The sequence below is a fragment of the Pristiophorus japonicus genome, chromosome 15 (genome assembly GCF_044704955.1).
Source record: "Pristiophorus japonicus isolate sPriJap1 chromosome 15, sPriJap1.hap1, whole genome shotgun sequence".
Classification (NCBI taxonomy): domain Eukaryota; kingdom Metazoa; phylum Chordata; class Chondrichthyes; family Pristiophoridae; genus Pristiophorus; species Pristiophorus japonicus.
In genome coordinates this window covers 39,795,844-39,823,008 of record NC_091991.1, presented here as the reverse complement: position 1 = coordinate 39,823,008, position 27,165 = coordinate 39,795,844, and the positions used below count along the sequence as shown (strand labels likewise).

General features: G+C 41.3%; 1 protein-coding gene across 1 annotated transcript in view; it reads left to right on the top strand.

The window, feature by feature from the left end:
- LOC139280713 (F-actin-capping protein subunit alpha-2) overlaps positions 1-20,724 on the top strand; it is a 33,461-nt gene extending 12,737 nt beyond the window's left edge. Inside the window, exons 2-10 of the mRNA XM_070900346.1 lie at positions 2,436-2,499; positions 5,351-5,402; positions 6,263-6,326; positions 7,318-7,524; positions 10,997-11,076; positions 11,662-11,740; positions 16,489-16,560; positions 18,626-18,688; positions 19,724-20,724. Of these exons, the coding sequence (XP_070756447.1) occupies positions 2,436-2,499; positions 5,351-5,402; positions 6,263-6,326; positions 7,318-7,524; positions 10,997-11,076; positions 11,662-11,740; positions 16,489-16,560; positions 18,626-18,688; positions 19,724-19,864 (822 nt within the window). The 3' untranslated portion in view covers positions 19,865-20,724. The remainder of the gene's footprint in view (positions 1-2,435; positions 2,500-5,350; positions 5,403-6,262; positions 6,327-7,317; positions 7,525-10,996; positions 11,077-11,661; positions 11,741-16,488; positions 16,561-18,625; positions 18,689-19,723) is intronic.
- The last annotated feature ends 6,441 nt before the right edge of the window (positions 20,725-27,165 follow it).

Genomic DNA, 27,165 nt, shown 5'->3' with positions numbered 1-27,165 from the left:
TAAGTGTTGCTCTACTTCACTCCTCTGGACTGTGATATTTAATTGGCAATTTTCATTCCTGATTTCAGTCCAAACTCAGATTGCTGATTTTAAAATCTGATGGGTAAGCGAGGATTAAAATCAGCAATGGGAAGGGAGGAACAACAGCAAAGGACGATTTAAGCTATCTATCACTTTTTTAAAGAGTAAACGAACAAGAAATATAAAAACAGAGCTTCTACAGGTATGTTTTTTAAAAAAAAAAAAAAGTGCTAAAATAAATGTTGGTCTCTTACAGGATGAGACTGGGGAATTAATAATGGGAAACAGGGAAATGGCAGAGACTTTGAACAAATATTTTGTATCTGTCTTCATGGTAGAAGACATTAAAAGCATCCCAAAAATTGATAATCAAGGGACGATTGTGGGGGGAGGGTGGGGGCGGAACTTAAAACTATCACTGGAGGAAAAAGTACTAGGCAAACTAATGGGACTAAAGGTGGACAAATCCCCTGGACCTGATGGCTTGTGTCATATGGTCTTAAAAGAAGTGGCTGCAGAGATGGATGCATTGGTTGTAATCTACCAAAATTCCCTGGATTCTGGAGAGGTCCCAGTGGATTGGAAAACCACAAATGCATCGCCCCTATTTAAGAAAGGAGGGCGATAGAAAGCAGGAAACTAGGCCAGTTAGCCTAACATCTGTTGTTGGGAAAATGCTGGAATCCATTATTAAGGAAGTAGTAGCAGGACATTTAGAAAAGCATAATGCAGTCAAGCAGAGTCAGCATGGTTTTATGAAAAATGTTTAACAAATTTGCTGGAGTTCTTTGAGGATGTAACGAGCAGTGTGGATAAAGGGGAACCAGTGGATGTAGTGTATTTGGATTTCCAGAAGGTATTCGATAAGGTGCCACAAAATGTTACTGCACAAGATAAGAGCTCATGGGGTTGGGGGTAATATATTAGCATGGACAGAGGATTGGCTAACTAACAGAAAACAGAGTCGGGATAAATGGGTCATTTTCAGGTTGGCAAACAAACTAGTGGGGTGCCACAGTGCTGGGGCCTCAATTATTTATAATCTATATTAATGACTTGGATGAAGGGACACTGTAATGTAACCAAATTTGCTGCTGATACAAAGATAGGTGAGAAATCAAGTTGTGAGGAGGACGCAAAGAATCTGCAAAGGAATATAAATATGCTAAGTGAGTGGGCAAAGATTTGGCAGATGGTGTATAATGTGGGAAAATGTGATGTTATCCATTTTGGTAGGAAAAATAAAAAAAGCAAATTATTATTTAAATGGGGAGAGATTACAAAATGCTGCAGTACAGAAGGATCTGGGGGTCCTTGTACATGAAACTCAAACTTAGCATGTACAGCAAGTAATTAGGAAAGCGGATGGAATGTTGGCCTTTATTGAAAGAGGGTTGGAGTATAAAAGTAAGGAAGGACTGCTACAACTGTACAGGTCATTGGGGAGACCACATCTGGAATACTGCGTGAAGTATTGGTTTCCTTATTTAAGGAGGAAATATACTTGCATTGGAGGCAGTTCAGCGAAGGTTCACGAGGTTGATTCTCGATGAAGGGGTCGTCATGAAGAAAGGTTGAGCAGGTTGGGCCTATACTCATTGGAGTTTAGAAGACTGAGAGGTGATCTTATTGAAACTTAAGATTCCAAGGGGGCTTGACAGGGTAGATGCAGAGAGGATGTGTCCTCTCGTGCAGGAAATTTAGAACTAGGGGACAGTCTCAGAATAAGGAGCCGCCCATTTAAAACGGAAATGAGACTTTCTTCTGAGGGTTGTGAATCTTTGGAATTCTCTACCCCAGAGATCTGTGGAGGCTGGGTCATTGAATATATTTTAAGGTGGAAATATTTTGAAGGATAAAGGATTCCAGGGTTATGGGGAAAGGGTCGAGCAGTGGAGTTGAGGCCAATTTAGATCAGCAATGATCTTATTGAATGGCGAAGCAGTATCGAGGGGCCAGATGGCCTACTTCTGCTCCTATTATGTTCTTGTGTAGGAATGCATTGGTTGAAATGAGAAGCAACAGAGGAAATGTAATTGTGAATGCCAGCTGATATCAAGATGCTGATTTTGGGGGATAAATTAGTGATGTTTACCCATTTTTTGGATGGAATTGTAGAGGAGGTTGTGTTATGCATGCGTATATATGGTGGTAAAAATAAATCACTTAGTTTCTGAATCAGATTGACCAAAACAAAGGAACCACAGCTACTATTTAAGAACATAAGAAATTGGAGCAGGCCATTTGGCCCCTCGAGCCTGCCCCGCCATTCAATAAGATCATGGCTGATCTGATCATGGACTCAGCTCTACTTCCCCTAGATTATAATTTGGAGAAACATAAAAGTTAAGCTATTTTAGACTTGACTGCAAGTTGTGGATGAAAATTAATTAGAAATTCTCTTTTAATTACAGGTGCGCATAGCAGCAAACTTCATTATTCATGCTCCACCAGGAGAATTCAATGAAGTTTTTAATGGTAAGTTCTGTTAAATTGCTTATAAGGTGACTATACTGTTTCATTTTCTTTGTTTGCAAGGCTACAGTGTGAGAGTCTGATTGTTAACTCTTAATTATGGCTGAGAATTAAAGCTTGCAGGAAACCACAGCATGGCCATTCTGTATTTGCAGTAGTGAGCATGTAAGATTGTAGAAGTACAGCATGGTAACCTAATGTTTGCATGTCAGCATATTGCACCACACAGATGCATTTCAAGGTACTTGTGTGAAGGGAAACTGCATAGTTTTTCAGAAGAGGGAGGGAATGTGGGCTGTGCTATTCTTGTCTTGGTAGTTCATCAATATTGCACGTCTGGGAACGGGTTTTCTGCTCTCCTGATCAAGAGGTATGTTCCATCTGTTCTACTTTTTGTTCATGTGCTTGGTTATTCATGCAACCGTAGCAACTAGACTTATTGTTGCACTAGTGTCTGAACTGGTCTGTTTTGTACCACTTTAAGTGGGCTATGCTTCAACAGAAACTCCTTGTGGTGGAGCATCATATGTCTTGCTTATTCCCTCATAACTCACTGGTCCGGATTTTGCGTTCAGTGGCGGAGGAACGGCATTCACCGTTCTACGCTGACAGCTGCCCACAAAATCTTGTGGGCTTTTGGGCTGAGTCTTGCTCCTTATCCACAGCGTTTGTGGCGCGAACAGCGCAAGAAACAGCAAAGCTCTTCAACCAATCAAATTAAAGAATCCTCACTGAGACGTGCAGAGTCTAATCAGGAAGTATAAATTAGATTTAAATCATGTACAAAAAACAAAATAAAGATTGGGAAAGACAGATGGGATTAAGAAAGAGGGATGAGACAGTTTAAAATATAATATATATATTTCATTTTTTTTTAAATCACCAACACTGATTAACTTCTACAAGAATGAGACACCGCACTTGTAAAATTAAATTTTCAGGGCCAGAGAGGTGGCTTGGCAGTAATTATCACTTATCACATTGTTGAAAATTCACTTGCTGGTGTGTTTAGTGGGCAAGTACCTGCATGTATGCTGTTGCATGTATTTCAATGCCGAGTTCATCGGCGAAGTTCTGTTATAGCGCAGCCTGTGGAGGGAACTCTGACCGCAACTTTGAGGTTTCCACATTTAACCACGCGGACTCCAGAGGTTGCTGTCCGATTTACTCTATAATAACGCTGAGCGTTTATGATTAATGCAAATTCCGGGCCACTGATTTCTTTCGATGGTGACCGATGGACAGAGTAATTAGCTACTCGAAAAGCCCGGTGTGTATCTGGAATTGCAATGTTGTCCAATAGTAATTGCTGACTAGCCACAAGTGTAGCTACTGTGACATCGTTTTAGCCACATACATTAATTTTAGTTGCAAACACTATACACACAATATGTGTACTTGCTGAACAGCTTAAAAATTAATTTCTGGGATCTGGGCATCACTAACAAGGTACACGTTTATTGCTGATCCCTAGTTGCCCTGAGAAGGTGGTGGGTAGCCTTCTAGAACTTATGCAGTCAGTATGTTGAAGGTGCTCTCACAATGTTAATTCTTTGTAGTGGCTTGATGCAACTGAGTGGATTGCTAGGCCACTCAGTTAGTGTGGGATTGGGATCATACATAGTCAGACTGGGTAAGGACGGCAGGTTTCCTTCCGTAAAGGGCATTAGTGAATCAGTTGGAACCTTACAACAATCTGACAACTTCGATGTCACTTTTACTGATAGCCAGCTTTATATTTCCAGATTTAAAAAAAAAAAAAAAACTGAATTCAGATTCTCAAACTGACATTTTGGGATTTGAGCACTCATTCTTTGGATTATTTGTCCAGGCCACTGGATTACTAGTCCAATAACAGAACCACTATATTATTTAGTAACAAAGGATGTAAAGAACTCAACGATCAGAAAGCACTCGCACACTCTGCTATTCGTCTTACCATTTTACCAACAAATGCAAGGTTAAAAAAGGTTAAACCGTGAATGAGTATTGAGCGCTTATACCCCAACGATGGTGTCCATTACTATTTTTTTTATTAATCAGAAATCAATTTTCCACATCTGGATTGCCAATTAGCCTCATTTGGCAAGTGGCTGAATCTGACAACACTGGATTTGAGCAATTTCAAGCTTTTGCCAATTTGTACAAAAGCTATTGGGTACCTCCAGCAATGAAAGAGGAACAAAATCCAGATGTATGACGACAAAAAGCTAGAGCAGGAGACTCTACTTTGCATGTAACCAGAGTTAAACTAACTGCCAAATTTGCACAAGCATGTCATTGATTGGTGGAGAGTTCCTTTCCAGTGAGTGTACAGTTACTGATTGGCCTTCTCTTGCATAGTGTAATTTGTGCATTTATTTTCCTGCGACCACCTCTTCCTCCCCAAAAATGTGTTGTCTATTTGAGTTTTCTTGTACATATCTTCCTCCACACTTCATCCCCCTCCCCGATGTCATCTTTGTGTCCATGGCAGTTGGGATGGGCATGCAGAAAGGCTAAGTCTTAATTCTTGTGTTCCTATGGCCCTTACATTATTTTAATAACGTGGTGTTATGCTCATGACAAATACCAGATGGGCATACAGACCATGTAAAGTACTTGTGTTTTTTTTTCGAAGATACTGCTTTTAGATTGATTTATTCTTAATAACTACAGTTCCCACACTAACTCGAACACTTTTTTTAAAAAAAGTGAAATAATTCTTTAATTTTTTTAATGTATAATTTCACAATACTGATTTGAAGGCTTGCTATTGCAGTACATGTTGACAGTTAGCATAGCTCAATTATACCTGGAAATGTTGTTTCCACCCTTACTTGACTCTGCACTGTTCTGTTAAATTTTCCTCCAGATGTGCGGTTGCTACTCAATGAGGACAATCTTCTCCGAGAGGGGACAGCACAGTAAGTAGAGTTCAGGCTTCACCGTTCAAACCAACCTGCAGTAATTATAGAAAAAGCTTCTACATTTTTTTTTTGCCAAAAATGTGATCAAATATGAACTGCATAAGATACAACCTTTCAAATATAGTGAATTTTTTTTTCAGGATTAATTGCATTCTCCTCGACACCAATTATTTTCCTATATTCCTTCTACAATGAGACGGGTGGGTCAGGTGTCTTGCTTACAGGCATTTACTGGCTTTTGACCAATTGCTAGGAGGCATAAAGATCTACAAAGTTTTTATGCACTTAATTACAGTGTGTAGTAAATTCTCTGCATAAAACAGGGTCCTGGTGACCAGATCAGTCACTGCCCTACCCAGGATACTGTGGCGTGAAAAAAAAAAATGCAGTGCCTGTGATAGGAATACTGTTTGAAGTATACACGAAAGCCAGCAAAATGTGAGTAACATGGCTTTGGCGGCACTTTTCTACCCTCAAGGCGTTGTCTTGTTGCTGAATGCGTAATGTGCATTGACTGATCCTGAATGATGACAGGCAATTGAGCATCACAGCTCGGCCTGAATCCACCCCTGTCTGATTTTACACGTACAGTTCCAGCAGTATTTCTCTCTCTCCTTTTTGTATTTAGAATAAAAGTATTTCACCACTGTCATGCAGATGATCATTTTAGTGTTCTAAAAGTGAAAAATTCAATCCTTAATGTTACAAGAATTTGTTAAATGTTTTCCATCAATAGAGCTCATGAAAGTTTTTAAAATTTGATTATTTGGGGAACTGACTATTTTAGCTAATTGTGCTATACTTGGGTATTGTGGACTTTCTGTACCTTGTAATCTAATATTTTGATCTAATTTCAGTGCCTTTGCACAGTATAATGTGGACCAGTTTACTCCAGCAAAAATTGATGGGTATGATGATCAGGTATGGATTATGTGAATGTTGGCTTGAAATTAATATGAACATGTCATGATAGCGCATGTACTGTAATTGCTAATGTCATTGCATATCTGTGTGCTGTACTTTCCAAAGCAAGTATACCAATTCATGTCTTGCGGGGAGGGTAGAATAGGAGATCTATAGGTGAGCAAGTTCAGCTTCTGTCTTGGCAACAGAATTAGAGCTGCGGTCACCGGCCTTTATAAGTTGCTTTTGAGAGCCTGCAGTTCCCAGATGGTGAGCTCCAGATCTAATATCTGTTTAACCAGTTAAGTACTTCAATAGGATATTTATTTTGATTTTTTTTTTGCAAATTTTCTCTGATACTAAATGAAGCTAAAATCTTTTTCATTTATACTGTTTCCAGAATAAATGACCAAGCTATTGAGCATTTTGCATTTAATTTGTGTTGTGATAGTGAGGTCTATAACCATTCCTATAGCAGCTTGCTGATTTTGTATTCGTGCAGAGAAGATCATTTATCTACCACCTGCTATTTCTTAACTGGAAGTGGATGACTTTTTAAAACTATTTAAAACATTATTTCCTATTCTGTTGTCCATTTTAGTTTTTGTTTTTGAAAACTGGAATAGTTGAATCTTGTAATAAGTTAATAAAATTAATTTTATTCTGATCACAGTGGTGGTAACTTAAATTATTTTGGTTACCAACTCTGCTAACTCAGTCTCCGAGCAGATTAAAAATGGCCAAATTACAGAATTTACAGTAAACCTAATTCATGCATAACTGCCACTAGTTATGTAATTTATAAGTAGGTTGCAAATATTTTCAGTAATTGCATCATAAGTGGTAATGAAAAGTATTAGATTAACTTTGGCCTATTCATTTTGATGCATGATCTTGCTATGGATATTATTTCACAAATAAAATCCATTTCACATGTAGTTCAAAAATAAGATGCTTCAATTTTCCTGTCTGTTTTAACATTGTGCTGTTTGTTAATGCTATATTATAGGTCTTAATAACAGAGCATGGTGATCTTGGTAATGGTAGATTCTTGGATCCCAGGAACAAGATTTCATTCAAATTTGACCATTTACGAAAAGAAGCAAGTGATCCCAAGCCCCATGATGTTGAGAATGCATTGGAATCTTGGAGAAGTGCTGTGGATAATGCTATGAGAGCATATGTAAAAGAACATTACGCAAATGGTGTCTGCACTGTAAGTGTTTCATTCTGAATTTACTCTGAATTAGTAGGGCCAAAAAATTTATTCGTGTATTATGGCCCTTTTGCTGTACTTCTACCGATGTCTTGAAACTTACCCATCTGGAACTTTGTCAGTGATTTTCTACGATGAAGATATTGGGTATCCATTTGAGTATATTCCTTCATCTCTCCTGGTTTTTGTCACTAAAGATTATGTTCTTGGTGATGTGGTTTTCTTCACATGCTTCATCCAACACAGCTGTTTTCATTCTAGGATAATGTCTGTTACTGTCCTGCCCCGTTCCATATAAAGATTCTCTTCTCCTTGGCTGACCTGTTTTAATCTCTGTTAACAACTTGGTTGCTCCTTACTACAATTTTGTGTGATTATGCTGCTACATTTTCTTCTTCCTCACTCAAATTTAGCTTACATTCATTTTTTTCTTTTAAACAATCATGTCTGGATTCAAGCATTCAAATTAAATTCAACTGGCCCTTCATGGATGGCAGATGGCCATTCCTTATGTTAACAGTATTTACAGTCCAAATATGTTGTGCTATATAATATATAGGATTTTTCTTGGGTACTAGACTTAAATGCATGTATGGGAGGCAGTCTTCCAAGAAAGACTGAGTGGGTTATATGCTAAATTGATGGCCCTCGGCCCGAATTTTTTGTTTGCCTCTTAAAAACAAAGGAGCAAATGCCCGTGAAGCATGAATCTGAGTTTGCACTCCTCTGCTTTTGTGTCTCCATTTGGTAGATGAAGGCCATTGCTACTCATCAGTCAAATTCTGCTTGTTGGTCCAGCCATCAGCATCAGACAACTAATGTCAGTCGTTTTTGGTACTGGCTGACATTCTGTTGCTGTCTGGCAAAATATACTTGGAGATCCTCTTCAGATTGTTTCCTTCCCCACTGTTGCTCTTTCTTCCAGGCCATGTACCAACTACCTTGCTGATGTTGCTCTGAAATGGATGCTATCTGTTAAGGGCTTATTTGGTAGCCCGGTTGAGGAACTGCTGGATTATGAAGGGCAGCAGCAAAGTTTCTAGGTTATCGCTGGGTTGATTCTAGAAGTAGGCAAAACCTATACTCTGGAGGGGTTTTGCCTTGTGTGGTGGAAACTTTAATGATGATTATGCCACCAAGAGAAAATATATCATCTTGTCAGCTACCTGGAACTCTGGCATATTGAAGTCCTTTTGATCTGAAATCACCAACACTTAGGCCCCAAGTTTCCACATGATTTGCTCTTGATTTTTAGGAGCAACTGGTGTAGAATGGAGTATCTTAGAAATCGGAATTCTCGTCATTTAGTTTGCTCCAGTTCTAGTCAGTTAGAACAGTTTCACTTTGGAACAGAAAGTTTTTTTCAAAAGGGGGCATGTCCAGCCACTTACGCCTGTTTTCAAAGTTTCGTCAGTGAAAACTTACTCCAAACTAACTTAGAATGGAGTACGTGAAGATTTTTGTACGCTCGAAAAAACCTTGTCTACACTTTAGAAAATCAGGCGTAGGGAATGGTGGTGGGGGGGGGTGTTTAAAGGGAAGTTTACAAACATTAAACACTTCAGTTTTACAAAGAGCCGCCATCAATAATGATAAATACATCAATAAATCAACCAATAAATCAATCAAAAAATATTAAATAAAAAAAATTCTACTTACCGACTGCAGCACCGGGAGCCCTCCAACAGCGTGCTGGGATGCCCCCCTCGGTGTGTCTCTGTCTGTCTCTATCTCTCTGTCTGTCTGTGTGTCTCATTCTCTGTCTCAGTGTCTGTGTTTCTGACAGAGGGGTGGGGAGGGAGGAGATGGAGATTGGGGGGGGGGGGGGAGGGGAAGGGAGGAGATTGGGGGGGGAAGGGAGGAGATTGGGGGGGGGGGGAAGGGAGGAGATTGGGGGGGGGGGAAGGGAGGAGATTGGGGGGGGGGAGGAGGGAGGAGATTGGGGGAGGGAGGAGATTGGGGGAGGGAGGAGATTTTGGGGGGGGAAGGGAGGAGGAGAAGGTTGGGGGGGGGGAAGGGAGGAAGGAAGGGAGGAGGGGGGGGAGGAGGAGAAGGTTGGGGGGGGAGGAGGAGGAGGCGAAGGTTGTGGGGGGGGGGGAGAAGGTTGTGGGGGGGGGGGAGAAGGTTGTGGGGGGGGGGGGGGGAGAAGGTTGTGGGGGGGGGGGGAGAAGGTTGTGGGGGGGGGGGGAGAAGGTTGTGGGGGGGGGGGAGAAGGTTGTGGGGGGGGGGGGGGAGGGAGAAGGTTGGGGGGGGGGGGAGGGAGAAGGTTGGGGGGGGGAGAAGGGAGAAGGTTGGGGGGGGGAGAAGGGAGAAGGTTGGGGGGGGGAGAAGGGAGAAGGTTGGGGGGGGGAGATTGGGGGGGGGGGGAGAAGGGAGGAGAAGGTTGGGGGGGGGAGGAGAAGGTTGGGGGGGGGGGGGAGGAGATTGGGGGGGGGGGGGGAAGGGAGGAGATTGGGGGGGGGGGGGGGAAGGGAGGAGATTGGGGGGGGGGGGGGAGGAGGAGAAGGGAAGGAAAGGAGATTGGGGGGGAGGGAGGCTGAACGGGCCGGGCCCGAGACTTCGGGCAGGGCCCGTCCCCAGCACCAGATTTAATGTTAGGTGGCGTCGGGTCGGGGGGGGGGGTGGTGGGAGGGATTTCGGTTCGGGTCGGAGGGAGGTCGGGTCGGATCCAGTCCGGGGGCGGGGGGGGTGGTGGTGTCGGGTCGGGTCCGGTCGGGGGGAGGGGAGCGGGGGTCGGGTCCGGTCCGGGGGAGGGGAGCGGGGGTCGGGTCCAGTCCCGGGGGGGGTGGAGGCGGCGGGAGCGGGTGTCTGGTCCGGTCCGGAAGTGGGAGTCGGGTCAGGAGGAAGCAGGAGCTGGCCGTGGGAGGAGCCTTATTCATGCAGCCCCAGTGAGGCCATTGGGCCAGGGCTCGGGGCTGCGTGCTTCGGCCCCTCCCACACAGTTTCTGGCGCCTGGAGCTACTGCACTTGCGCACCCACTGTAGCACGCATGTGCAGAGGTTTCGGCGCAGGGACCTGGCTCCGCCCCCTACAGCTCCTGCTGTGCTGCGCAGCGGACCTGCAGGGAGGTGGAGAATCTGGAGGGTTTTTTTAGGCGCACTTTGTGGCGCGAAAAATGGGCGTCCAGGTCGGGACTGCGCCGTTCTAGGTGCGGCTCGAAACTTGGGCCCTTAATTTGGAAGTGAAATCTCATTCCTTCAGGGGATGTTTTGCAGCTGCTGCTTTCCTTGTCATCATCGAATGATGATTTGCTTGGGGAACATCCAATTATATTTTTATCACCGGAACTTGAAAATCTATTCCTGATACCCCAGCAGATTTTGATTTAATACTTGATCCTGAAATTCGCTAAATCATGAGGGAAGCCTCAGATTGTTTTTAGTAAAACATTACTTCATCTAGTATTCGCATTCTTTTTGGAACGTCCTAAGTTTATTCTGTATTTGTACATTATTCTGTAATCTCTTTCCAGGTATATGGGAAGACCATTGAAGGACATCAAACCATCATAGTATGCATTGAGAGTCATCAGTTTCAACCCAAAAATTTCTGGTATGTTAAACTTTTCTTATAGTACTTTGGAAGATATTTTTCAAATTAAATCCCCGAGAAGATAAAGTCACCAGTGTTGTTAAAACTAGACTGCCACAGATACGCTATCAGTTATAAATGACATTGTGGAAGGTATTGACACAGTTGCCACGTTCTGATTTGAGGCATATAAACCAAAAGGCGGATGGCCAGAAAAATACTTGTATTTATATAACCCCTTCATGACCTCGGGATGCCCCAGACTTCACAGCCAATGAAGTACTTTTTTTTTGAGTATAATCACTGTTGTGATGTAACAAACATGGCAGCCAATATGCCATTAGACTTGCAATCTTTTGCAATGACTCACCTGGGATTTTAACATTCGTTATCCGGTAAATTAAACTTATCTAATGCAAACCAAGTAGTCAGTATTACACAAATGTATTTTTGAAAACAGAAATTATATCATGTTGACAAATCAAAATATGATCCAAACTACTTTATTTATTTGCAAGAGAAATACCAATTGTGATGACATTGCATGTTTGTGACACTTTTTTTTTTGTTTGAAAACCATCTTTAATTTCTGTCAATTGAATAAAGGAATGGCCGTTGGCGATCAGAGTGGAAGTTTACTATCACTACTTCATCAACTCAGGTGGAAGGCATTTTGAAGATTCAGGTTTGTAATAACTGTTTGATGGCTGTGGATCATGCATAATCCACATGACTGAACTCCTCAATCTTTTTTTAAACTAGTTTGCTCCTACTGATTTTCTCTGCTAAATAAAGCAGGAATCAGAAAAAGATCACTTGACTCTAAACCTTCCCCTTCCCCAGACCGTGTACAATCTGCTCTGTTGTAGGCTCTACCAAATAGTTTTTTTTAAAGCTAGCTGAGTGAGAAAACGATATGCTAAACTCCTCCCTCCTGTCTAACCTGTATCTGTTAAAACAAAACTCTAGTATATTTCTCTCATCGTGCATTGTACATTACACATTCTAGACCAAATTGCCTTCCTTTTTGTCATTTCCATGATCCTTGGGGTTCCGGAACCACCATGTTCTTTACAGCATTCCGTTAACTGAATCTACATTTAATATCAATTATGTTGCTAAGTAGATACTCATTCAATTTTTTTTAAGTTGTTTCATCACTAACTGTTTTAGTGAATGTGTATTTCATATGTCCCACCACTTTCTCTTGGCTATTAAGGGTTGATTTTCTCATGAGATGAGTGGAATGTGCCCACTGTCCCATCTAATGAATTATGCTGGAGGCTCGACCCATTTTAATGTCAAACCTTATTCAGATATTAACTGTAAACTTGAGGGGGGGCACAAGGGGCTTGGCAGTGGGTGGGTGGATTTTTGTGGGGCTAAGAGGAGCATTAATGCCCCTCCTGACCGTCCAAAAACATTTTTGAAACTTACCTGAAGCATTTTCTCAGTGGCCTTTCTGAGGACTGACCGCTTGCCACTTTACGTTTTAAGTTTTACGAGAACGCTGGACCTGTTTCCCAGGTCGCTCAAATCGTGATGGGCTGCACATCAGTGAACAGAAGTGTTTGGTCTCCCTACCGCCCTGTCCTTTCCCAGCATATCATTGAGCAGCAATTGACCTTCTGAAAGCTTATCCTTTACAAAAGTCACTGAATATTTTAAGTGTTTCACTACCGCTGGAGTCACTAGAAGGAGGGAAATAGCCAGATAGTGGCTCCTTTGCAATATGCCTACTTCCAAGGTGGGACAAGAGAAGGCAATTAAATTAAAATTGCCCCATTCAAAGTCTTACCCTAATTCTAACACTTAAGACAGTAAATGACTGACTGGTGCTATGGTGAATGTTTGAGACTAGAATTCAAATGCTGACCTCTTAAGTGGAAGTCTCGTGTTTTAATATGGTTACTAAATCATCAACAATGGGTATTTTTCACTGGCAGTTTTAAACCTGTGACACTTTAATTACAGAAATTAATGACCTTTTAACAAATTGCACATATGTTTGACAAATGTAGGATGCATATCATAAAATCATAGAAATTTACAGCACGGAAGGAGGCCATTTCGGCCCATTGTCTGCGCCGGCGAGCTATCCGGCCTAATCCCACTTTCCAGCTCTTGGCCTGTAGCCCTGTAGGTTACTGCACTTTAAGTGCACATCCAACTACCTTTTTAAATGTGAGGATTCCACCCTTTCAGGCAATAAGTTCCAGACCCCCATCACCTTCTGGGTGAAGAAATTTCCCCTTGTATCTCTTCTAAACTTCTCCCCAATTACTTTAAGTCCATGCCGTCTGGTTGTTGACCTCGATGCCAATAGAAACAGGCCCTTTCTATCCAGGCCACTCAATTTTATACACCTCAATCAGGTCTCCCCTTAACCTCCTCTGTTCCAAAGAAAACATACCCAACGTCTCCAATCTTTTCTCCTAGCCAAAATTCTCCAGTCCAGGCAACATTCATGTAAATCTCCTCTGCACACTTTCCAGTGCAATCACATTTTTCCTGTAATGTGGTGACCAGAACTGCACGCAGTACTCCAGCTGCGGCCTAACCAGTGTTTTATACAGTTCAAGCATAACCTCCTTGCTCTTATATTCCATGTCTCGAGTAATAAAGGCAAGTATTCCATATGCCTTCTTAACCACCTTATCTACCTGACCTACCTTCAGGGATCTGTGGATCTGCACTCCAAGATCCCTTTGTTCCTCTACATTTTTCAGTGTTTGTACCATTTAATGTATAGTCCCTTGCCTTGTTAAACCACCCCAAATGCATTACCTCATACTTACCCAGATTGAATTCCATTTGCCATTGTTCTGCCCACCTGACCAGTACATTGATATCTTCCTGTAATCCGCAGCTTTTTTTTTTCATTATCAACCACACAGCCAATTTTAATGTCATCTGCAAACTTTTTAATCATACCCCCAACATTTAAGTCCAAGTCATTGATATATACCACAAAAAGCAAGGGGCCCAGCACTGAGCCCTGCAGAACCCCACTGGATACATCCTTCCAGTCACAAAAATACCCATCAACCATTATCCTTTGCTTCCTGCCTCAGAGCCAGTTTTGGATCCAACTTGCCACTTTGCCCTGGATCCCATGGGCTATTACTTTCGTGATCAGTCTGCCATGTGGGACCTTATCAAAAGCATTGCAAAAGTCCATGTGCACAGCCTTCATCAACCTTTCTGGTTACCTCCTCGCAAAATTCAATCAAGTTAGTCAGACATGACCTTCCCTTGACCAATCCATTGTCGTTGATTAATCCATATCTTTCCAAATGAAGATTTATCCTGCCCCTCAGGTTTTTTTCCAGTAATTTTCCCACCACTGAGGTTAGGCTGAATGGCCTGTAATTACTCGATCTATGGCTTTTTCCCTTTTTAAGCAAAGGTACAACATTAGCAGTCCTCTGGCACTGCACCTGTAGCCAGAGAGGACTGGAAAATGATGGTCAGAGCCTCTGCTATTTCCTCCTTTGCTTCTCAACAGCCTTGGATACATTTAATCCGGGCCTAGGGATTTATCCACTTTGAAAGCTGCTAAGCCCCTTAATATTTCCTCTCTCACTGTTTATCTCGTCTAATATGATGTATTTAATTTCTTGTGACTGGCAAATTCTTGTACTGTGTTCGAGATGTAATCACAAATGAATTTTTATTGAAGAGCATATTCAGTAATTTAAGTTCATCTTGTGCTTTGAGTGTCCATTAAAACAGTTTTTTGTTTGAAAGACGTGCATGGCTTTTTAAAAAAATCAGGTACAACTGAACAACTTGGTTACAAATCTAAATACTTAATTGTAAATTAGAATAGCCTGGAAAAATATGCATTCCTGGTGTACTCTGGCTACCCTCCACTCCATAGGAACTGATCCAATGTAACCTCACTTTTTTTTAAAAAAGGAGTTGAGAGAAAACAGAGAATTATAGACCGGTCAGCCTGACATCGGTAGTGGGTAAAATGATGGAATCAATTATTAAGGATGTCATAGCACATTTGGAAAGAGGTGACATGATAGGTCCAAGTCAGCATGGATTTGTGAAAGGGAAATCGTGCTTGACAAATCTTCTGGAATTTTTTGAGGATGTTTCCAGTAGAGTGGACAAGGGAGAACCAGTTGATGTGGTGTATTTGGACTTTCAGAAGGCTTTCGATAAGGTCCCACACAAGAGATTAATGTGCAAAGTTAAAGCACATGGGATTGGGGGTAGTGTGCTGACGTGGATTGAAAACTGGTTGGCAGACAGGAAGCAAAGAGTAGGAGTAAATGGGGACTTTTCAGAATGGCAGGCAGTGACTAGTGGGGTACTGCAAGGTTCTGTGCTGGGGCCCCAGCTGTTTACATTGTACATTAATGATTTAGATGAGGGGATTAAATGTAGTATCTCCAAATTTGCGGATGACACTAAGTTGGGTGGCAGTATGAGCTGCGAGGTGGATGCTATGAGGCTGCAGAGTGACTTGGTTAGGTGAGTGGGCAAATGCATGGCAGATGAAATATAATGTGGATAAATGTGAGGTTATCCACTTTGGTGGTAAAAACAGAGAAACAAACTATTATCTGAATGGTGACCGATTAGGAAAAGGGGAGGTGCAATGAGACCTGGGTGTCATAGTACATCAGTCATTGAAGGTTGGCATGCAGGTACAGCAGGCGGTTAAGAAAGCAAATGGCATGTTGGCCTTCATAGCGAGGGGATTTGAGTACAGGGGCAGGGAGGTGTTACTACAGTTGTACAGGGCCTTGGTGAGGCCACACCTGGAGTATTGTGTACAGTTTTGGTCTCCTAACTTGAAGGACATTCTTGCTATTGAGGGAGTGCAGCGAAGGTTCACCAGACTGATTCCTGGGATGGTGGGACTGACCTATCAAGAAAGACTGGATCAACTGGGCTTGTATTCACTGGAGTTCAGAAGAATGAGAGAGGATCTCATAGAAACGTTTAAAATTCTGACGGCTTTAGACAGGTTAGATGCAGGAAGAATGTTCCCAATGTTGGGGAAGTCCAGAACCAGGGGTCACAGTCTAAGGATAAGGGGTAAGCCATTTAGGACCGAGATGAGGAGAAACTTCTTCACCCAGAGTGGTGAACCTGTGGAATTCTCTACCACAGAAAGTTGTTGAGGCCAATTCACTAAATATATTCAAAAAGGAGTTGGATGTAGTCCTTACTACTAGGTGGATCAAGGGGTATGGTGAGAAAGCAGGAATGGGGTACTGAAGTTGCATGTTTAGCCATGAACTCATTAAATGGTGGTGCCGGCTCGAAGGGCTGAATGGCCTACTCCTGCACCTATTTTCTATGTTTCTATGTACTGTAACTTAAGTGAAATTTAAAAAAAAAAAATTTCAGTAGAATTAGATTTTAGTAAATGTAAAGAAATGCAAATCCAAACCTTACGTTTTTTTTTAGGTTCACTATTATGAAGATGGCAATGTTCAACTGGTCAGCCATAAAGATGTACAGGAAACTCTGTCTGTTACTGTAAGTAAAGTCACTGTTCTACATTGAGAAAACTAACATTGCAGTTTCTCTCTCTCTGTTCCATGATAATCTTTGATGTAATCGCAAATCTTTTACATAAATCTTGCATTGTGTTCTATGCTTTCTTTTTATGTATTAATTAATCATCTTTGCAGTTTTCCCCCCCTCACTACTTTCCCCTTCTGTTTTCTCTTTTCTACCCTACATCTTCACCGACCGCACCAAATGTTGTTGATGTACTGTTTGAGGTGCCAACAGCTCTCTGGTACCTAGTCCAAGTGGCTGTTCATCATTTGTCGGCAGACTTGCTGTACAGGGGAAGGCATCAAACCTCACCTGATCCTATCCCCATGTGGATTTTTAAGTAGGGATTTCTGAATAGCAAACAGAAGTTTGAACTGTAGCTGATTTTTTTTTCCCCCTGTTGGTTCAAGAGTATGGAGGCCACCATTTAGACCAGCTAACTCTGCATAGTATTAGAAATAGCCAAGTTAAGGCTATCTCTGGTCATTTTAATAATCAGGATTGACTGTAAACCAATATGGTGGGTATATTGTGTTTAATCAGAGTTTAAGACGGAATATAACGCAAGTTATACAGCAAAAAAAATACAACTGTTACAAGTAACTGATACCGATCCCGATCGGACAAACAGCTGGTGCACGTGAGCAGTTCTCTAGCTTGCGGTCTCTTTCTTTTCGTCTAGAGCCTCCTTTTGGTAAGCATGGGATCACACTCGATGAATGTTCGACCAGCCCAACTTCTGTATCACTCTCTCCTCCACTGTCTGCCCTGAAAATCTCTAGTTGTCCCTTTTATTCTCTTTTTTTTTTATTGGGCCTGAAAAACAATATTGATCAGATCTTTAGAACCTAATAAAGGTTCCCCTAAAAACTCAATATCCAATGGAGCTTCGAGTTCTTTGTCTCGATCTTAACCAAAGCCCTCCTTTAAAGATGTCTCATGATCTTGTTCACATGTCTTGTCCTGTTTAAACTTACTCAAGGTTTTTTCATTGTACCTGATGAGATGAATTCCAATCATGAAGCCCACACCTGCTTTATGACCTAGCAAACTGCTTTGTGTTTATGCTCATTTCCCTAACTTCCTTCCATTATCTTCGTAAGCAGTTCTGTTAAGCTAACTTCAATTCCTACCATAGCATTATACATAAAATACATAAACAAGATTCAACTCTTAACTTAAAAACAACAGATAATCGACAACAGATAATTGCTTAGCAACAGGGATATTGTATATAGTACATAATACTATACCCTCCGCCAGAAACCAAAACATTAGCACTTGTAAGCATTTATCTAGTCTGAGACAACTTTCCGTCTCCAGTTTAAATCTAACCATTTAAACACTGCATTCTTCGTCAGTTTTGTTGCATAACCATATACATTTTGTACACCCCTGATTTCTAACACATTCCCCACCTTGAGGGGGAGAAAACTTTATTCGGACCTCTCATTACCAGTTCTTTACCAACCGTGCCAACTAGAGTACTGGTACGACGGTTCAATTGGCGTGTCGAGCATCTCAAATAACGTGACATAATTAGAACTATTCAGACCAGGCATTGAACAATTACTAGGGCTGCTCATACCATTTGTACCCAGGGATTATAAGCTACTTCCCACCACTTGTGGTCCCCTAATCTACTTATCGTTTCCTCAACTTGGGCATTAGATGCTAGGGAAACTCAGAAAGGGAGACATCTTCATTTCTGACAGTTGATCCTGATTTATTGAAGTGACCAGAAATAGCCTTAACATGGCTATTTCTAACAATAGACTACCAAGTTGGTTTTTGTTTAATACGTTTAGACCAGCTAACTCAGCATAGACCACCAAGTCTGTATTGCTTAATGGTACACCAGGTGGCATCTATACCATCTTGGCTATCGGGAGAGTCTTTATGAATCTAATTGAAACTTTAATAAAGCTCGTTAATTTTTTCCCCTTGTATCCATGTACACAATGTGCCATAGGGCAGTCTGTAATCTAAATAGGACTCAATTTATATTTTTACATTTAAATTGTTCTGCTTTCTTTTACAGAATGAAGCCCAGATGGCAAAAGAATTCACAAAACTTGTAGAAGCAGTAGAAAATGAATACCAGGTATGAATGCTGAAATGGAGATTTGATTATCCCAAAGGATATTTGTCTGATTTCTAGTATTCCAAGATCTATGTTTATATGGTTTTATGTAAATCTGTTTGGCACTCAGTTATGGCTGCCCTTAGGCAGATGCCGTTCTGTCAAACCGATCAGTTGAAGCAGAGAGAGAAGCTATGCAGCACTCGCTTGGCTGGAGACTCGCTTTGGATTTTTTTTTTTAAATCCAAGTCTTTTTTGTGTGCGTGTCTCTCTCTTGTGGATTTTCAAATTCCTTTGTTCTTGTATGATAAATAAAATACTTGTCACAATTGCCTGATTGAGCAGTGTCTGAGACTTCAGGCCAGGACCACATGAATCAGTTTAACACATTACCATCACTGTCACAAAACAAACTTAAAAAGCAAATAACCAAGTATTTAAAATCTACTGGAAAAAGTCCATCCTGCAATGGAATATAGCTTCTTACTGACTTCAGGAATCACAGTTGAAGAATACAAAGAAAGCTAGTTTGGCCTCTAATTGAAATGAAGATGTGCTAAGTTGCACACAGCTGTACTTTAACAGCATGTAATGCTCCTGACTTTCAAAACACACATTTTCCAGTTTACTGTGAGCATATTCAATATAGCTAATTCGGCAGTTAGATACCGCCATTGATGGCTACCTGCCCATAGAGGCGCACTCTTTGTTTTCCCAGGTTTGTTGAAGCTCATGGGGATGGTGTGCCGGATGGTGGTGGGCATCTGTTCTATAGACGGGGGATTTGTTTTTACTGGTCCTGTAAGCTGATTGAGGCTCAGTTCTTTCTTCCTTAAAGCCAAAATATTAGCTGATAGTAAAAATTGCAAATCTCAAACTGATTCGTCAGCACAAGTAAGGAACTCATGGGTGAGCACCAAATAGTGATATTGGTGATCGTTATTTATATTTGACTTCCTTTTTTAAAGGATGTGTAGCAAATTGTTTTATTTTGCTTGCGACACTTGTGCTCTTGTTTTGTTCTGTTAACATAATCTAACTGTTTACTTTTTCCAGACTGCTATCAATGAAAACTATCAGACCATGTCGGACACTACATTTAAAGCCTTGCGTCGGCAGCTGCCAGTCACCCGCACCAAGATCGACTGGAACAAAATCCTGAGCTACAAGATTGGCAAAGAAATGCAAAACCTTTAAGAGGAAGTTTTGCATGACTGGATAATTTTCGTGTCTGTTTTAAAAAGGTCTGGTCTCACGTGTGAAATTGTTGAATTACATTTATAAATAATTTGGGAAATTGCCTCATCATTTTTTTAATACACTTTCAGTTGAACACCATTAGCGCTCATGATAGATTTACTGTGCACAAAGCACATGGCTTTCAATGCAGCATTTCCCTTTCTACCAATGTTAAAATAGTTTAACTCCTTGGTTTACTCATTAATGTGACTGTTTTCATTTTACTGTATGTTCACTGTCTAAAACAGCCAGTACAGCCATCATGTTTAGTTGCCATACTTGTGTTTACAGTACCATGGTGAGACCATGCCTTTTTTAGGTTTTTCTTTTGGTTCCTGCTTAGTACAGTTATGTTGCTGAGGATCCAAGCAAATTTTAAATTTATCAGAATGGGCCTATTTCTTCCCAGTACCTTTTATTTAGATGAAAGGTTGACGGTTACTAATCATTTATACCTGAAATATATCCCTTCATAGATTGCAGTTACTTCCATGTTAATTTCTGAACTTGCTTTTGTTCTCCATTTTTTTAAAAAAAAGCATTCTGTTCAAGGGGTAAATGGCATGGGACAGAAAATCACTGAGTTAATGGGTAAATAATTCAATGTGGTTAGTAATGTTTATGCTTTACTGACATGGCACTGTCTCAGATGTAGTTAATATTTCTAGCAAAAATATACATCAAATGCAGTTACTGCTTTGTGCCCACATAAACTCCAATGAGCTGTGTATTAAAAGTTACCCATGAGTTATTTTTTATGAAGCAGACACAACTGTACCAGAACAAGACACATTGTAATATAAACCTGTATTCATTAATTTGTGTGCCTGCCTGTTTTATTTACTCCTTTCAGTGACATACATTTAAGCATTAAATTCCCTTTTTTTGTACATAATTAATTTGTAAATGATGGCTGAAATTGTCACTTGATAAATCTAGGTCAGATTTCTAAAGGAAGTGCTTGGACATGGTATTTGTTGCAATGCCAAGTACTCCCTTCCCAAGGTTGCTATAGTTCAATTTAAATATTTTAATCTGGAAAGTATGGCTGTAATTATACTGCCATATTGTGAAAGGGTTTAGGGTGCACTTTGACGCAAGTTGTAGTAAGACTTTGGCATCTGACTCAAGTAACTTAAAGCCAATCGGTATGAAACCCCCTACAGGAGAGGTTGCATCATAGAGCTTGGTTTTCACACTGGGTGGAATATCAATTAGTCTATAGAGTGAAACTGGACCTAAAAAGAGCTCGGATGGTTTGTTGGATCTGTTGAGTACTTTATAACTTTGTATTGCGTCTTATTAATGTTGTAAGTAAGCGGTTGTTGTACCTGCTCTTTGCCAATATATTAAAAAGTGCACTGGGCAGTGTAGCTTTGCACATAGTACCCACATGCAGAATCATTCCTGGCAGGTATAATCTGACACAGCCCAATGTATGTGTGTGTGTGTGTGTAAAAAAAAAAAAACCCTGGCCATCAATGCTAACCGACAGCAAAATAACAAGTGCTTTAGTGTCTATTAGTTCAGTGTTTAACCCCACAAGAACATTTGCATTTTAAATGAAACCTGAGCAAACCAAAGTGCCCAAAAAAGGGTGCTTATTGACCGTTCCAAATAGCTTGCATTGTAATAGATTCTTGCAAATTAAGATATTGGGGCTCTAGGGAAGGGAGATGGGAAGAGAGAGAGAGAGAGAAAGAGATGGGGGCGCGAAGGAACACTGCAGGAGATTCAGCCAATCTGGGAATATTTGCTTCATCTGGTTTACAATGACCATTTTGAAAATGAGGACACCTGATACAAGCCCCTTATGTCCCTAATTTACAGGTTTCACTATAATAATGTATGCCAATTGAAGGATGTTGGGTTATATTTTTCTTAATCTACTGTTTTTCATGAAATATGGATTCAAGGTCCAAATCAAAGAGCAAGTTATTTAAATAGAGAAAGATTGCAAAGTGCTGCAGTACAGTGGGACCTGGGGCTACTTGTGCATGAAACACAAAAGGATAGTATGCAGGTACAGCAAGTGATCAGGAAGGCCAATGGTATTTTGGCTTTTATTGCAAAGGGGATGGAGTATAAAAGCAGGGTAGTCTTGCTACAGCTATATAAGGTATTTGTGAGGCCACACCTGGAATACTGGATGCTGGGATATTGAATAAATTTAAGACAGAAATAGACAGTTTCTTAAACGATAAGGGGTTTTGGGGAGCGGATGGGGAAGTGGAGTTGAGTCCATGATCAGATCAGCCATGATCTTATTGAATGGCGGAGCAGCCGTATGGCCACTCTTGTTCCTAGTTCTTAAATCCAGAACATAAGTACATAATCTAGGCTGACATTTCAGTGCTTTTTTGATGAAATAGCAACCTGAGTCCTGTCTGCCTGTTCATGTAGGCATAAAAGATGCCCTGCTATCATTGAAAGAGCAGGGAAGTCCTGGAAAAGATTTATCCCAACACCACAATAGATTAACTGGTCATTTGTCTCATTGCTGTTTGTGGGACCATGCTGTGTGCAAATTGGCAGCAACAACATAAGTGATAACACATCAAAGGTCATTCATTGACTTGGAAGCACTTGGGGAATTTCTGACTAGGAAAAGGTCGTGTATATAACTGCAAATTCTTTTCCCTACCATTGAATTCCATGTGCCACTTATTGGTCCAGTTATCTAAATTCTCTAATTGATTGCACTATCACTATTTGCCCTGCTTCTCATTTGCCTTGGCCTCTTTTTTGGTATTTTTTTTGTTGCAAATTTATAGAATTTTGCTTACTACCGGCCCAAATTTTGGGTGGAGTCGCTCCTATTTTCTTTTGGAGTATCTTTAGAAATCACAATTCTCAGTGTTTAGTTTGCTCCAGTTCTAGTGAGTTAATTTAGTTTCACTTTAGTTCAGTTATTTCAAAAGGGGGCGTTACCTGCCACTTACACCTGTTTTGCAAGTTTAGGCACCGAAAAGTTCCTCCAAACTAACTTAGAACGGAGTAAGTGTCAACTTTTATATGCTCAAAAACCTCACGTACACTTTAGACTTAGTTGCAGGTAAGCCAGAGGTAGGTGATTTTCCAAAACATTTTATTTCTTATTGATGGTTCTTTATTTTTAAAAGTAAAGAACCATCAATAAAAAATAAAATCATTCAATAAATCAATAAATAAAAAGTTCCTACCTCACCTACTTGTTCAGGAGCCTGGCTGGGGCCTGCCTGCTGGAAATCGGCACTCTGCCCGCTCCAGGAGCCTATTCGGCCAGGGCTAGGGGCTGCGTGCTTTTGGCTCCTCCCACAGCCAGCAGAGCACACACAGAATCTGGGGGCAGGAACTACTGCGCACACCGCAACTGCCCGCGCTCTCTTTGGCCCAGGGCTGTAGCTCTGCCCCCCGCTGTTGTGCTGCGTCGCACTGACTGCTGAACAGGCCTGCTGCACTCAGAGAATCACAAGGTAAGTTTTTGGCGCGCTTTTCATTCCACAAAATAGGCGGGCCTCTCGGCAATGTGCCGTTCTAGTGTATATCAGAAACTTGGGCCCTACATGTGAACAACTTAATCAAATATTTTTAAAATATCACTGTTCCCAAGGCTAAAACTTTAATATCTTGCTCATAGCTGCTTTCCAGCCTGCACAGTACTTATTTCCAGCTACCCTTTATTGTCAGTTTTCTATCCAGCACGATATTTGATCTCTGTGCCTCTTTAGCCATGAATAGTTGATGTGGAACCTTGTCAAAATTGGAGAATCGAAATAAATCTCTCTAATTCAGTGTACTATTGTATTCTGGATAGTACTATTTTGCATAGCTCCCCAAGTTATAATGCATAATCTCTCACCATTAATTTCTTGGATTGGGATGTTGTAAGTTTAATCGGAAGCTCAATTGGACACTCAAACCTTATTACAGATTTGGGATTGCAGTGTGAAGTCCATAGCAATGGATTACATGTACTACTAACGAGAACTTCTCCCGCAAACATGTCTCTGGTAATGAACTCGGCTGCTGGTGTAACTGAATAAATGAACAATTAGGGTGTGACTTTTTTTGAAGTGTATATTGCCAATTAACTTGTTGGAAATTCTGAATCCAACATTCCAGAGTGTAACACTACTTGCTGTCCAGTGGGGTTAGCTTGATCCCTCTACAGTATAAGTTCATTCTCAGGTTGGCAATTAGTAACCAGTGGGGTGTGGCTGGGACCCCAACTATTTACAGTCTATATTAATGACTTGGGGAAAGGGACTGAGTGTAACGTAGCTAAGTTTGCTGACAAAAAGATAGAAGGAAAAGCAATATGTGAGGAGGACACAAAAAATCTGCAAAAGGGCATAAGCTAAGTGAGTGGGCAAAAATTTGGCAGATGGAGCATAATGTTGGAAAGTGTGAGGTCATGCACTTTGGCAGAAAAAAATCAAAGAGCAAGTTATTATTTAAATGTAGAAAAATTGCAAAGTGCTGCAGTACAGTGGGACCTGAGGGTACTTGTGCATGAAACACAAAAGGTTAGTATGCAGGTACAGCAAGTGATCAGGGAGGCCAATGGAATCTTGGCCTTTATTGCAAAGGGGATGGAGTATAAAAGCAGGGAAGTCTTGTTACAGCTGTACAGGGTATTGGTGAGGCCACACCTGGAATACTGCGTGCAGTTTTGGTTTCCATATTTACGAAAGGATATATTTGCTTTGGAGGCAGTTCAAAAAAGGTTCATAAGGTTGATTCCGGAGATGAGGGGGTTGACTTATGAGGAAAGGTTGGGCCTCAACTCATTGGAATTCAGAAGAATGAGAGATGATCTTATCGAAACGTATAAGATTATGAGGGGGCATGACAATTTTGATGCAGAGAGGATGTTTCCACTGATAGGAGAGACTAGAACTAGAGGGCATGATCTTAGAATAAGGGGCCGCCCATTTAAAACAGCTGAGGAGAAATTTCTTCTGAGGGTTGTGGATTTGTGGAATTTGCTGCCTCAGAGAGCTGTGGAAGCTGAGACATTGAATAAATTTAAGACAGAAATAGACAGTTTCTTAAATAAGGGAATAAGGGGTTATGAGGAGCAGGCAGAGAAGTAGATCGGAGTCCATGATCAGATCAGCCATGATCGTATTGAATGGCGGACCAGGCACGAGGGGCCGTATGGCCTACTCTTGTTCCTATTTCTTATGTTCTTACGAGTGCACAAGAAGTGCACAAAATGTTGCTGAAAGTCACTGACTTAAATGTTTACCCAGTGAACATGAAATGTTTGAGAAACGACGAGAAAGAATTGTTGCGGTTATATTTTGTATGTGATGTTACTACATGCAACAGTCCAAGACCTTCAGGTGAACTATATCCCAGCTGATGCTGAGTACTCTTGCTGTTGCTCACCTTTTGCAGATATTTATGTTGCCTTCACAAAGAATCAGCAATTAAATGCCTGAATGTGTAGCAATGCATATGACCCGCTACTATTTTTCTTTAACTTTTAAAGCTAGTTATACTGAGGGACATCTGTATACAGTATTTAGGAACATAGAAAGTGCTAGACCAAAGGCAGCCAGGATCTATTTAGTTCACATTCTACCATCCTGGTAGTTGCATGATGGAACAATAATGGTGGTGCTGACTAATCATGGCAATCTATGGGCTGGATTTTCGGCTTTCTCCTTTTCGGGGCAAAAAAAGTAAGCGATACGTGAAAGTTACCGTTTTTGCTCAGTTACCGATTTAAGACCTAGCTTTCGGCATTTGGGGTCTGTGCCGGGGCACAGCACAAAGGCAGGCGTTGCACTATTATTCATGGCACAAAAGCACGATCCTTGCAAGAGGGGCCAGGGGTGGGGGTAGGGAATTCAAAAAAACATTAGCAAGACTTTAAAAAAAAAATACTTTATAACTTTTTTTCAAGTTTTCCAAAGGAGCTCTGCCGGCAGGGCTGCACCGCTAGGTTTTAACCTGGCGGTCTTCGGGGCACGATGTACGAGTCGAGTGAGTGCCGAAACTCGGGCGGAAACACAATCCGAGTCGTTCTACCCCCGGCGCAGCTCCCCCCGAGGGTGCTTCCAAGCGCCGCCGCAAAAAAGGAACGGAGTATTGCAACCGGGTTTTCACTGCGAAGGGTTGAAACGTGGCAAAAACCCGGTCGCAAACCACCCGAAAATCCAGCCGTATATCTATTAGTCGACAACAGACCCCGACATCTGGTGAAATTATAGGTCCAAAGTCGCCTGCCCCCTCTCACTGCCCCCAAAGCAGGCTCATCATCATTGGCAGTCCCTCGGAATTGAGGAAGACTTGCTTCCATTCTTAACACGAGTTCTTAGGTGGCTGTACAGTCCAATACAAGAACCACAGTCTCTGTCACAGGTGGAGCAGAAAGTTGTTGAGGGAAGGGGTGGGTGGGACTGGTTTGCCGCACGCTCTTCCGCTGCCTGTGCTTGATTTCTGCATGCTCTCGACTACGAGACTTTAGGTGCTCAGTGCCTTCCCGTATGCGCTTCCTCCACTTCGGGCAGTCTCTTTGGCCAGGATCTCCCAGGTGTCAGTGGGGATGTTGCACTTTATCTGGGACCCAAAGCAGGCTACAAGTATGCTATGTCTCATTATTCGTATACGGTATCGCAAAATATTATCTGAAAAAGTTGTCTAATTTGCATATTAATTTTTATTTCCCATGTTATTACCGCCATATTGATCTTTAACGAGTTACACGTTTCCAAATATTCATCCTGGCTAGATATCAAGCTCTTTTTAGAGATTTTCATACAACGGATGTTAAAACTTGCTTAATAGTTTTGAGTACATTTCTTTACACTTTAAATAATATGGGTTATATTGGCCACTTATCAATCCTTGGCTATCTCTTTTAATTTAATGTATATACAAAACTCAATTAAAGGGGCTAAAACAACCACGGTAAAAGTCCAGGCCTTTTGTAGCTTTAAAAATACACGTACTGTCTATCTGTTCAGATACTTGCGTCCTGCCTCAAATTATCCCTGGAGGTGCAAAATCCTAAACTGCAAACATATCTTAAATAGCACTCTGCCCAAAAAAGATATTCAAAGGAAAATTATTGAAATCATGGAATTATAGAAATGTCAGTACAGAAGATAACCGTTTCAGCCGATTGTATTGGCTCCACAACTACCGACTCCAATCCCATTTTGCTGTTCCTTCCCTGTACCTTTTACTATGTTTGCTGTATTTATTTCCCCCTCAAAAATTGGTACTCAGCTTCAAATTAGACATGTGATAATTATTTTAATATT